The sequence below is a fragment of the Salvelinus alpinus genome, chromosome 8 (genome assembly GCF_045679555.1).
Source record: "Salvelinus alpinus chromosome 8, SLU_Salpinus.1, whole genome shotgun sequence".
Classification (NCBI taxonomy): domain Eukaryota; kingdom Metazoa; phylum Chordata; class Actinopteri; order Salmoniformes; family Salmonidae; genus Salvelinus; species Salvelinus alpinus.
In genome coordinates this window covers 65,670,528-65,685,213 of record NC_092093.1, presented here as the reverse complement: position 1 = coordinate 65,685,213, position 14,686 = coordinate 65,670,528, and the positions used below count along the sequence as shown (strand labels likewise).

General features: G+C 41.1%; 1 protein-coding gene across 2 annotated transcripts in view; it reads left to right on the top strand.

Moving 5' to 3' along the window:
* Positions 1–14,686, top strand: part of cntnap2a (contactin associated protein 2a) — a 226,266-nt gene that overhangs the window by 120,628 nt on the left and 90,952 nt on the right. For both annotated transcript variants that reach the window (XM_071414746.1, XM_071414747.1), the window contains exons 3-7: positions 6,546–6,739; positions 7,837–7,984; positions 10,740–10,792; positions 11,083–11,233; positions 11,403–11,587. In XM_071414746.1, the coding sequence (XP_071270847.1) occupies positions 6,546–6,739; positions 7,837–7,984; positions 10,740–10,792; positions 11,083–11,233; positions 11,403–11,587 (731 nt within the window). The remainder of the gene's footprint in view (positions 1–6,545; positions 6,740–7,836; positions 7,985–10,739; positions 10,793–11,082; positions 11,234–11,402; positions 11,588–14,686) is intronic.

The following is a 14,686-nucleotide window of genomic DNA, read 5'->3' as shown; positions in this document are numbered from 1 at the left end:
ATTCTATTTTCTGTGTGTGTTGGAGAGGAATCTAGGGACCATTCCTTTTAATAACTGACTGTTTTGAATCCAACTGCCACAGTAGAACTCGTATTTCTCTCCCGCCCGCCTCCCTGTCTACAAGTTGTGTTCCTCTTGTGTTTCTGCATCATTTCACTTTGACTTATAAGAGCTCCGTGAGAGAGACTGCATATAAAATGTATTCTAGCTAGGGACCTCAACACAGGTAGGGAGGGAGAGGGGTGTAGTGATGGTTAGAGTGAAGAGAGAAAGGCATTCTGTTTCAATCACACATCTTCCAGTCTAAAGCAAGGGTTATGCCCACCTAGATGGATTGTAAGATATACAGAGCCTCGAGAAATTATTCACACCCCTTTTCCTAATTCTGGTGTTACAGCCTGAATTTAAAATTGATTAAAGCGAGATTTTTTTGTTGTCACTGGCTTACACACAATACCCCATGTTTTTATACATTTTTACAAATTAATAAAAAAGGAAAAACTGAAATGCCTCGAGTCAATAAGTATTCAACCCCTTTGTTATGGCAAGCCTAAATATGTTTAGGATAAAGAATGTGCTTAACACGTCACATAATAAGTTGAATGGACTCATTCTTTGTGCAATGATAGTGTTTAATTAACATGATTTTTGAATGACTACCCCATCTCTGTACCCCACACATACAATTATCTGTAAGGTCCCTCAGTCGAGCAGTGAATTTCAAACACAGATTCAACTACAAAGACCAAGGAGGTTTTCGAATGCCTTGCAAAGAAGGGCACCTATTGGTAGATGGGGAAAACAGACATTGAATATCCCTTTGAGCATGGTGAAGTTATTAATTACACTTTGGATGGTGTATCAATACACCCAGTCACTACAAAGATACAAGTGTCCTTCCTAACTCAGATGCCGGAGAGGAAAGAAATCACTCTGGGATTTCACCGTGAAGCCAATGGTGACTTTTAAACAGTTAAAGAGTTTAATGGCTGTGATAGGAGAAAACGAAGGATGGATAAACAACATTGTAGTTACTCCACAATACTAAGCTAATTGACAGAGTGAAAAGAAGGATGCCTGTACAGGATAAAAAATATGCAACAAGGCACTAAAGTAATACTGCAATAAAATTGGCAAAGCGATCAACTTTTTGCCCTGAATATGAAGTGTTATGTCTGGGGTAAATCTAATACAAAACATTACTGAGTAGCACTCTCCATATTTTCAAGCATTTTTCAGGATAAAAAATTAACTAAATGGAACTAAGCACAGGCAAAATCCTAGAGGAAAACCTGGTTCAGTCTGCTTTCCAACAGACACTGGGAGATTAATTCATTAATTCACCTTTCAGCAGGACAATAACCTGAAACACAATGCCAAATCTACACTGGAGTTGCTTACCAAAGAAGACAGTGAGTGTTCCTTAGTAGCTGAGTTACAGTTTTCACTTAAATCTGCTTGAAAAACTATGGCAAGACTTGAAAATGGTTGTCTAGCAATGATCAACAACCAATTTGACCGAGCTTGAAGAATTTTGAAAATTATAATGGACAAATATTGTACAATCCAGATGTGCAAAGGTCTTAGAAACTTACCCAGAAAGACTCACATTTGTAATCACTACCAAAGGTGAGTCTAACATGTATTGACTTAGGAGTCTTTCTAGGTAACTCTACCTACATGTACATATTACCTCAATTACCTCGACTAACCGGTGCTCCCGAACATTGACTCTGTACCGGTACCCCCTGTATGTAGCCTCGCTATTGTTATTTTACTGCTGCTGTTTAATTATTTGTTACTTTTATTTTCTATTTTTTACTTAACTTCTTAAAGCATTGTTGGTTAAAGGCTTGTAAGGAAGCATTTCACTGTGAGGTCTACACCTGTTGTATTCAGCGCATCTGACAAATACAATTTGATTTGATTTGAGTGTGAATACTTACAGTATTTAAATGAGATATTTCAGTATTTCATTTTCAATACATTTGCAAAAGATTCTCAAATTATGTTTTCACTTTGTCATTAGGAGGTATTGTGTGTGTAAATGGGGAAGAAATGGGGAAGAAAAAAAATATTTAACCCATTTTGAATTCAAGCGGTAACACAACATAATGTTGATCTGTGTTGACCTGTTTACATCATGTAACCTGTGTTGATCTGTTTACATCATGTTGACCTGTGTTTACATCATGTTGACCTATGTTTACATCATTTTGATCTGTGTTTACATCAAGTTGACCTGTGTTTACATCATGTTTACCTGTGTTTGCCTGTTTAAATCATGTTGACCTGTGTTTACCTGTGTTTACATCATGTTTACCTGTGTTTACATCATGTTGACCTGTGTTTACATCATGTTGACCTGTGTTTACCTGTGTTTACATCATGTTGACCTGTGTTTACCTGTGTTTACATCATGTTTACCTGTGTTTACCTGTTTACATCAATTTGACCTGTGTTTACCTGTTTAAATCATGTTGACCTGTGTTGACCTGTGTTGACCTGTGTTTACATCATGTTGACCTGTGTTTACCTGTGTTTACATCATGTTTACCTGTTTACATCAATTTGACCTGTGTTTACCTGTTTAAATCATGTTGACCTGTGTTTACCACATGTTGACCTGTGTGTACCTGTGTTTACATCATGTTGACTTGTGTTTACCTGTGTTTACATCATGTTTAACTGTGTTTACATCATGTTTACCTGTGTTTACCTGTTTACATAATGTTGACCTGTGTTCACCTGTATTTACAACATGTTGACCTGTGTTTACTTGTGTTTACATCATGCTGACCTGTGTTGACCTGTTCACATCATGTTTAACTGTGTTTACATAATGTTGACCTGTGTTTACCCGTTTACATCATGTTTACATCATGTTGACCTGTGTTTAACTGTTTACATCATGTTTACATAATGTTGACCTGTGTTTACCCGTTTACATCATGTTTACATAATGTTGACCTGCGTTTACCCGTTTACATCATGTTTACATCATGTTGACCTGTGTTTACCCGTTTAGATCATGTTTACATCATGTTGACCTGTGTTTAACTGTTTGCATCATGTTGACCTGTGTTTAACTGTTTGCATCATGTTTACCTGTGTTTACTTGTGTTTAGTTATGTTTACCTGTTTACATCATGTTGACCTGTGCTTACCCGTTTACATCATGTTTACATCATATTGATCTGTGTTTAACTGTTTGCATCATGTTTACCTGTGTTTACTTGTGTTTAGTTATGTTTACCTGTTTACATCATGTTGACCTATGTTTATCATGCTGACTTATGCTTACCTATTTACATCATGTTGACTTTACCTGTGTTTACATCATATTGACCTGTGTTTAGATCATGTTTACAGTTGAAGTCAGAAGTTTACATACACTTAGAGTCATTAAAACTCGTTTTTCAACCACTCCAAAAATGTCTTGTTAACAAACTATAGTTTTGGCAAGTCGGTTAGGACATCTACTTTGTGCATGACACAAGTAATTGTTCCAACAATTGTTAGTCTGGTTCATCCTTGGGAGCAATTTCCAAACACCTGAAAGTACCACGTTCATCTGTACAAACAATAGTACGCAAGTATAAACACAATGGGACCACGCAACCGTCATACCGCCCAGGAAGGAGATGCCTCCTAGAGATACTTTGATGCGTACTTTGATGCGTACTTTGGTGCGAAAAGTGCAAATCAATCCCAGAACAACAGCAAAGGACCTTGTGAAGATGCTGGAGGAAAAAGGTACAAAAGTATCTATATCCACAGTAAAACGAGTCCTATCTCGACATTACCTGAAAGGCTGCTCAGCAGGGAAGAAGCCACTGCTCCAAAACCGCAATAAAAAAAGCCAGACTACGGTTTGCAACTGCAGATGGGGACAAAAATCTCACTTTATGGAGAAAATTCCTCTGTTCTGATGAAACAAAAATATAACTGTTTGGCCATAATGAGCATCGCAATGTTTGGAGGAATAAGGGGGAGGCTTGCAAGCCAAAGAACACCATCCCAACCGTGAAGCACGGGAGTGGCAGCATCATGTTGTGGGGGAGCTTTGCTGCAGGAGGGACTGGTGCATTTCACAAAATAGATGGCATCATGAGGCAGGAAAATTATGTGGATATATTGAAGAAACATCTCAAGACATCAGTCACGAAGTTAAAGCTTGGTCACAAATGGGTCTTCCAGATGGACAATGACCCCAAGCATACTTCCAAACTTGTGGCAAAATACTTAAGGACAACAAAGTCAAGGTATTGGAGTGGCCATCACAAAGCCCTGATCTCAATCTCATAGAAAATTTGTGGGCAGAACTGAAAAAGTGTGTGCGAGCAAGGAGGCCTACAAACCTGACTCAGTTACACCATCTCTGTCAGGAGCTATGGGCCAAAATTTACACAACTCATTGTGGGAGGCTTGTGGAAGGCAACCCAAAACATTTTACCCAAGTTAAACCATTTAAAGGCAATGCTACCAAATACTAATTGAGTGTATGTAAACTTCTGACCCACTGGGAATGTGATGAAAGAAATGAAAGCTGAAATAAATAATTCTCTCTACTATTTTTCTGACATTTCACATTCTTAAAATAAAGTGGTGACCTAAGACAGTGAATTTTTTCTAGGATTAAATGTCAGGAATTATGAAAAACTGTGAAATTGTTTACCTGTTTACATCAGGTTGACCTGTGTTTACCTGTTTACATCATGTTGACCTGCGTTGACCTGTTTACATCATGTTGACCTGTGTTGACCTGTTTACATCATGTTGACCTGTTTACATCATGTTGACCTGCGTTGACCTGTTTACATCATGTTGACCTGCGTTGACCTGTTTACATCATGTTGACCTGTGTTGACCTGTTTACATCATGTTGACCTGTGTTTACCTGTTTACATCATGTTGACCTGCATTGACCTGTTTACATCATGTTGACCTGTGTTTACCTGTTTACATCATGTTGACCTGCATTGACCTGTTTACATCATGTTGACCTGCGTTGACCTGTTTACATCATGTTGACCTGTTTACATCATGTTGACCTGCGTTGACCTGTTTACATCATGTTGACCTGTGTTGACCTGTTTACATCATGTTGACCTGTTTACATCATGTTGACCTGCATTGACATGTTTACATCATGTTGACCTGCATTGACCTGTTTACATCATGTTGACCTGTGTTGACCTGTTTACATCATGTTGACCTGTGTTGACCTGTTTACATCATGTTGACCTGTGTTGACCTGTTTACATCATGTTGACCTGCGTTGACCTGTTTACATCATGTTGACCTGCGTTGACCTGTTTACATCATGTTGACCTGTTTACATCATGTTGACCTGTTTACATCATGTTGACCTGCGTTGACCTGTTTACATCATGTTGACCTGTTTACATCATGTTGACCTGTTTACATCATGTTGACCTGTTTACATCATGTTGACCTATTTACATCATGTTGACCTGCGTTGACCTGTTTACATCATGTTGACCTGCATTGACCTGTTTACATCATGTTGACCTGTTTACATCATGTTGACCTGTTTACATCATGTTGACCTGTGTTGACCTGTTTACATCATGTTGACCTGTGTTTACCTGTTTACATCATGTTGACCTGCGTTGACCTGTTTACATCATGTTGACTTGTGTTTACCTGTTTACATCATGTTGACCTGTGTTTACCTGTTTACATCATGTTGACCTGCGTTGACCTGTTTACATCATGTTGACCTGTGTTGACCTGTTTACATCATGTTGACCTGTTTACATCATGTTGACCTGTTTACATCATGTTGACCTGTGTTGACCTGTTTACATCATGTTGACCTGTGTTGACCTGTTTACATCATGTTGACCTGTTTACATCATGTTGACCTGTTTACATCATGTTGACCTGTGTTTACCTGTTTACATCATGTTGACCTGCGTTGACCTGTTTACATCATGTTGACCTGTGTTTACCTGTTTACATCATGTTGACCTGCGTTGACCTGTTTACATCATGTTGACATGTGTTTACCTGTTTACATCATGTTGACCTGTGTTGACCTGTTTACATCATGTTGACCTGTGTTTACCTGTTTACATCATGTTGACCTGTGTTGACCTGTTTACATCATGTTGACCTGTGTTTACCTGTTTACATCATGTTGACATGTGTTTACCTGTTTACATCATGTTGACCTGTTTACATCATGTTGACCTGTTTCCTTAATGTTTACCTGTTTTTTGTATTTATTTTTTCACCTTTATTTAACCAGGTAGGCTAGTTGAGAACAAGTTCTCATTAAAACTGCGACCTGGCCAAGATAAAGCAAAGCAGTTCGACACATACAACGACACAGAGTTACACATGGAATAAACAAACATACAGTCAATAGCACAATAGAAAAAAGGTCTATATACAGTGTGTGCAAATGAGGTACATCATGTTGACATGTGTTTATCTGTGTTTACATCATTTTGACCTTTGTTAACATCAAGTTGACCTGTGTTTAACGTCATGTTTACCTGTATCCCTGACTCCAGGTGCGGGGGGCTGGTCTCCCCAGGACAGCGACAGCTACCCGTGGCTCCAAGTGGACCTGGGCAACCGGAGACAGGTGGTTGCCGTGGCAACACAGGGCAGGTACAGCAGCTCTGATTGGACGACAAGGTACAGGCTGCTCTACAGCGACACGGGCAGGAACTGGAAGCCTTATCACCAGGACGGAAACATATGGGTAGGTAACACAAAACCAGTGTGTGTGTGCGTGTGCATGTGTGTATGTGCGTGTGTGTGTTTTCCTATGGGAATCAGCCAAATGACCTGATCATGGTTGTGTTGTGTGGAAACTCCCCAGTGATAAATGTGTAGTTGTTCCACTGGAGGGAACATTAAGCTGTTGTTTTTGTGTGCTGCGTCATAATCGTTTGGGACTCATTATTAATTCAACAGTGTTATGTTTCGGCCATTAAACCTGATCTATAGCTTTTAATGTTTCTGCAAATAAAAATGATTACACCATCTATCTTACATCGTTCGTGTAATTTTGCCCACCTGGCTGTTTTTAAGGGATGTGACATCTATATTGGTTTTTAATTTATCTCCGGTGTAAGTGCAAATATTACAGACTGAACTAACATTCATCTGATCATTTTCTCTAACCTTTCACACACACCACACACACACCACACTCAGTACAATACGCCTACGTGAAAGACCTGGCAGAAAGGACGGGATTGTCTTGGATGGAGTTTCAGTTTTCTACTGTACCTCGCCAGGGCGACAAAGTAAACCGCTATGTAAAAAATAAAGTATTCTCAAGGCAGGCTGCTGTATCCGTGGTAGATAAGTCCTGTTTTCATTTCTGCACAATAGGATGAAGCTTAGAGGAATATACTGGTTAAAGCTCCCGCCTGGCTAAAGAAGGGAAGAGACAAAGAGCTTTATCCTGGAATTATATGCTGAGAAAAGCGGGATGGGGGTAAAGAGGAAGTATGGAAGGATGAGAGAGAGAGAGAGAGAGAGAGAGAGAGAGAGAGAGAGAGAGAGAGAGAGAGAGGGGTGAGTGAGTGAGTGAGTGAGAGAGTGAGAGAGTGAGAGAGAGAGAGAGAGAGAGAGAGAGAGAGAGAGAGAGAGAGAGAGAGAGAGAGAGAGAGAGAGAGAGAGAGGGCTTGGTGTAGGAGATGGACGGAGAGAGAGAGGTATAAGTTTTAACCCATCATAGAACTGTAGCAAGGACAAGTGTTCCTTGGGGAAAGATAGGGTTGTTCAGTCAAGCCCCACATATGTAGTTCAGTATGTGATAAGTCATCTCTGCTTTCTGTATCTCTGCAGGCGTTCTCAGGCAACTCCAACACGGAGAGTGTGGTGCGTCACGACCTGGCAAAAGGCATTATGGGTCGGTTCCTGCGTTTCGTACCGCTGGACTGGAGTGGAGAGGGGCGCATCGGCCTCCGCATAGAGGTCTACGGCTGTTCCTACTGTGAGTACACACACACATACAAACACACACAGACACCACACACACAAAGGTGACTCACTGGGTTTATGTGACTCACCGGCCACAAGACCGTGTTATCCCACTGAGCTAAAGCCTACATGACGTTTCTCACACAGGCCACCTCCATTACACACCTCATAAGACCCATCTAATCATTAGAATGTTACAGTAATGAGTCAGATTCTGAGTCTCATCTCTCACTAGAAATGTCATCAGCGCTTGTCTTCATTATGAACTAATTACATCAACTCCATAAATGAAGATGGAATTACATTTATGGGCTGTCAAATCAGAATACACACACACACACACACACACACACACACACACACACACACACACACACACACACACACACACACACACACACACACACACACACACACACACACACACACACACACACACACACACACACACACACACCCTTATCCCCACAGGAGTTGACACACTCCAGACCAACCCTTCTCTCTCATCCTATTACAGAGTGCTAAATTGATTTTGATAAGAAATGTTCAATTAAGACTTGGCATAAATTACCACTATAACACTATAGTGACACGCGTTTCTCATTCCAGTGAAGTTATTACTTTTTTTATTAGCTTCTCTGAACACACACACACACACACACACACACACACACACACACACACACACACACACACACACACACACACACACACACACACACACACACACACACACACACACACACACACACACACACACACACACACTCACACACACACTCACACACACACTCACACACACACACACTCACACACACACTCACTCACACTCACACACACACACTCACTCACACTCACAGGCACGTACATACACACACACTCAGTTAGAGATGTAATTATTGCTTTTGATGATCTTATTTATTATTATATGTTGATTTGTTGTCTACTCTTTATGCGGTGCACACTGCACAGAACACCTGAAGAGTTATGACTGAATTATCACTGTGAATTATTGTCATGTTTATGTGTCAATTAATCCCATAATGGATGGGTTGCCAACTGGAGAAATGACACACAAATAAAATGTAATTCATTCATTCCTTCATTCATTCATTCACACACAAACACACACATTCTTTATTCTGATAAGACATAGTAAAACGTTTTCATTTCTCTACTTCTCTACTACATTAGTTTTAAGTTGAAAGGAGAAGACATTCTCTGATGGATAGCCTGGCGAGATAAAGAGACAGAGATAATATATACAGTGATATGTGCTTCCTTTACTTAAGGGCTCCTGCTTGAAGTGATCATAACACAATGTAACGATAAACATACACGCGCATGCACGCACACACACACGCACGCACGCACGCAGGCACACACACACACACACACACACACACACACACAGTGCTTTAGCTTGTTTGTGGGCCATTGAAGTGATGGTAAGAAGAACAGAACTCGATTCGGGTTGCTTCTCTAATGTTTGTGTTTGCTTGACAGATATGAATGATGGTAAAGGTTAGGACACACACACACACTGCGTAGAGACGTGTATCCGTCTCTTGTCCGTGTGTGGAAGCAGTTTGTGCATTCAGATATCTCCCTGTCATTCATTCACTCAGCCAATACATCATATTTATCCCTCCTCCCATCCCTCCTCTCATCATCCTTCCCTCTATCCATTTCTCCCATTCACTCAGTCAACCAAAAGACATTCTCATCTCTCAATTCAATTCAATTCAAGGGGCTTTATTGGCATGGGAAACATGTGTTTAACATTGCCAAAGCAAGTGAGGTAGATAATATACAAAAGTGAAACAAACAATAAAAATTAACAGTAAACATTACACATACAGAAGTGTCAAAACAATAAAGACATTACCAATGTCATATTATGTATATTTACAGTGTTGTAACAATGTACAAATGTACAAATCTCTCTCTCTCCATCCCTCCCTCCCATCATCCTTCCTTCAATCCCTACTTACCATTCATTCACTCAAGCTATCATATTGCTCTATACCTCCCTCCTCTCCCCTCATCCCTCTCTCTTTCTTCCCTGAACACAGGGTTAAAATGTTTCTTATTTCTATGTCCTAACCCAGCAGGTTCCAGACCTGTTTCTGAGCTGCAATAATGCAGGTTTATTTATCTTTCTATGTCCTAACCCTGCAGGTTCCAGACCTGTTTCTGAGCTGCAATAATGCAGGTTCATTTATCCCATCTCATTAATGCATGGTAATTTATCCCATTAACTCTCCGTTAAAGCAGCTTGCTATGGTTCTGTGTGTGTGTGCTTGTGTGTGTGCGCTTGTGTGTGTGTGTGTGTGTGTGTGTGTGTGTGTGTGTGTGTGTGTGTGTGTGTGTGTGTGTGTGTGTGTGTGTGTGTGTGTGTGTGTGTGTGTGTGTGTGTGTGTGTGTGTGTGTGTGTGTGTGTGTGTGATAGAGAGAGAGATCTAATCAGTTCTGAGCCCTCTTATCTAACCTTCTCCCTGTACTCTACCCGTCCGTGTCCTCTCAAATAGATATGGCAGTGGCACACTCACACACACACACGCACACACACACACTCACACACACTCCTCTCTCCCGTGTCCACTCAAACAGATGTGGTGATGATGAAAATGAAATTTGAGCAGCAGTGAATTTTATCTAACCTCCCTCTCTTCTCTCCACCTCTCATCTCCTATCCTCCATCTCCACTGCTCTGTTACTCCTTTCAAACTCAACCGCCCTTCTCTCTCTCTCTCTCTCTTTTTCAGGGGCAGACGTAATAAACTTTGATGGACAGGGAGTTATATCTTACCGATTTAAGGTAAGAAATAAATCCTTTATTTTTCATGTAGTCATGTCTGTCTCCACTTGTGACCATCTTCCACTTGAGACCATCTTCCACTTGAGACCATCTTCCCCTTGAGACCATCTTCCACTTGAGACCATCTTCTTCAATTCCAGTCCTGGAGAGCTACTGGGATGTGCAGGCTTTAGTTCCAGCCCAACACTAACATACCAGGACCGGAATTGAATAAGTCTGTCAGTTTAATCTGACTTATAAAATCAAGACATTATTATTTTGTATATATTAAACATTGTTCCCAACCCTAGGTGAAGAAGATGAAGATTATAAAGGATGTGATCGCTCTGAAGTTTAAGACATCAGAAAGTGAAGGAGTCATTCTACATGGAGAGGGACAGCAAGGAGACTATATTACTTTAGAGCTACGCAGAGCCAAACTACTGCTGCAGATTAACCTAGGTATAACACACACACACACACACACACACACACACACACACACACACACACACACACACACACACACACACACACACACACACACACACACACACACACACACACACACACACACACACACACACACACACACACTGTCCTGATGTGTGTTTAATCATGTGATTGCCAGGCAGTAACCAGTACGGTTCGATCCTGGGCCACACTTCTGTGACGTCTGGAAGTCTATTGGATGATCACCACTGGCACTCTGTGATGATTGAACGATACCGACGCAACGTTAACTTCACACTGGACACACACACACAACACTTCAGGACCAACGGAGAGTTTGACCATCTGGATCTAGACTACGAGGTGAGGAGCTAAAGAAACACACACACACACACAGACACACAGACACACACACACACACACACACATAGACACATAGAGACACACACAGAGACACACGCAGACACACAGACACATAGAGACACACACAGAGACACACACACAGAGAGACACACACACACAGATACACACACAGACACACAGAGACATACACAGATACAGAGAGATACAGAGAGACACATAGACACACACAGACACACAGCGACACACACAGACACACAGAGACACACACATACACAGAGCGACACACAGACACACAGAGAGACACATAGACACACACAGACACACACAGACACACACAGAGACACACAGAGACACACAGAGACACACACAGACACACACAGACACACAGAGACACACAGAAACACACACACACACACAGACACACACAGACACACAGAAACACAGACACACACACAGACACACACAGACACACAGAGACACACAGAGACACACAGAGACACACACACACACACACACACACACAGACACACAGAGACACACAGAGACACAGACACACACACACAGACACACAGAGACACACAGAGACACACATCATTGTTCCACTTCTTCAGAAGCCGCTGCAGACACATTGGCAACTTTATCTTTGTATGTAGAGTGTCTCTCAGTACCCCTCCCCTCCCTGCAACCCTGCCTCTCTCTCCTCCCACCCTCTACAGTATAGACCAATAACAGCCGTCATGTAAGACTAATTAACACCTTGTCCTGAGAGAGCACAGCAGTCAACTTCCCCCTCCCTCCTCCTCCCTCTCCATATTCCTCTGTCTCATCTCTGACTCACCCTTTTAACACCCTCCTCCGCTTGTCAGTGTCTACTGTCACTTCTCTTTGCTGCATTTTCTCTCCCTTCTTTTTTCTTCTGCTTTCTCTTTTCTTATTTTTTACTCTCTCTCTCCCTCACTCCCTCCCTCACTCTCCCCATTACTCTTTCTCTCCCTCACTCACTCTCTCTCTCCCTCACTCACTCTCTCTCTCCCTTACTCTCTCTCTCCCTCACTCTCTCTCTTCCTCACTCTCTTGCTCTCCCTCACTCTTTCTCCCTTAATATCTCACTCCCTCACTCTATCTCTCACTCTCTCTCCCTCGCTATCTCTCTCCCTCACTCTCTCCCTCACTCTCTCGCTCTCCCTCACTCTCTCTCTCTTTCCCTCACGCTCTCTCACCCTTACGTTCCCTCTCCCTTACTCTCGCTCTCCCTCACTCTCTCTCTCTCTTACTCTCTCTCTCTATCTCCCTCACTCTCTGTCTCTTACTATCTCTCCCTCGCTATCTCTCCCTCCCTCACTCACTCTCTCCCTCCCTCACTCTCCTTACTATCTCTCTCTCTTTCTCTCTCCCTTACGCTATCTCTCCATTACTATCTCTCTCCCTCACTCTCTCTCTCCCTTACTATCTATCTCCTTCACTCTCTCTCTCCCTTACTATCTATCTCCTTCACACTCTCTCTCTCTCCCTCACTCTCTCTCTCCCTTACTCTCTCCCTCACTCTCTCCCTTTCCTCTCTCTCTTTTATTTTTCTTCCACGTGTCAGCTATAATTACCAGTGTTTGCGGTTCGATTTGTTTCCTGTACTTTGAGTAGCACTTTGATACCAGAGGAAATTAGAGTTACACTCACTCATCAGGACTAATCCATATTAGACAATTCATGCTGGATGTTAATACAATGAAACAGTACTGCACACTAATACCACTTACAACAGGAAATAGATTTTTAAATACCCAAGAAATATCAAACAAACAAACGAATGTGCAACAAGTGAATGTGCATGCATATACACATGGGTATAATGTGATGGTTGATGAGGATATTAGTAGTTGATTCGTTGACTAACTGATTCACTCCTGACAGTGTGACTGCTTCTACTCAGTGCAGAACTACCAGAGCTACTTGTTGTGTATTTTTAAACCTGTTAAGGCTGCAAGCCCGACACCGGTACACCTATGACAACATCCAGCTCAAGTGCAGGGCGCGAAATTCAAAATCTATTTTTTTTTTATATTTAACTTTCACACATTAACAAGTCCAATACAGCATTTGAAAGATAAACATCTTGTCAATCCAGCCAACATGTCCGATTTTTTTAATGTTTTACAGAGAAAACACCACATATATTTATGTTAGCTCACCACCAAATAAAAAAGAGGACAGACATTTTTCACAGCACAAGTAGGATGCAAGTAGCATGCACAAGCCAACCTAACTAACCTAGAACCAACCTAAATAACCTAGAAAAAACTACCTCAGATGACAGTCCTATAACATGTTACACAATAAATCTATGTTTTGTTCAAAAAAATTGCATATTTTAGCTATAAATCAGTTTTACATTACTGCTACCATCATAGCTACAGTCAGAAATCGCACGGGAGTAGCCAGAGAAAATACAGACACCAACGTCAACTACTAATTACACATCATAAAACATTTCAGAGAAATATATGGTGGATAGCTAATGAAAGAGAAAGATCTTGTAAATAGAGACAATATTTCCGATTTTTGAAGTGTTTTACAGCGAAAACACAATATATCGTCATATTAGCTTACTACAATAGCTAACATCACAACAAAGCAAACGGTAGCATAGCACAGTTCGACAGATATATATGAAATAGCATCCCAAATTGGGTCCTTATCTTTGTTGATCTTCATTCAGAATGTTGTACAAGGGGTCTTTTGTTCAGAACCGTCTTTATTTGGATCCAGAATAACTATTTCCCTCTTCAATTAGCAAACACACTGGCCTTACTGCGCTAACCTCTCGTTCGTCTTCAAACGCATCACGTATAAAGTCACGAATAAATTTCAATAATATAATTAAACTATATTGAAAAAACATACTTTAGGATGATATTGTGACATGTATCAAAAAAAATCGAAGCCAGGGGTCATATTCATCTATAACGACCGTTTTCCAGGTGGAGAGTCGTGGTCCAAATTCGCGCCTCAGAAAAAAAAAATAATGACGGTCCTCTCATTCCAAGAGGGTGTATGCATTCTCTGAAAGAGATAATCAACTGATTTCTGCTCTCACTTCCGCAT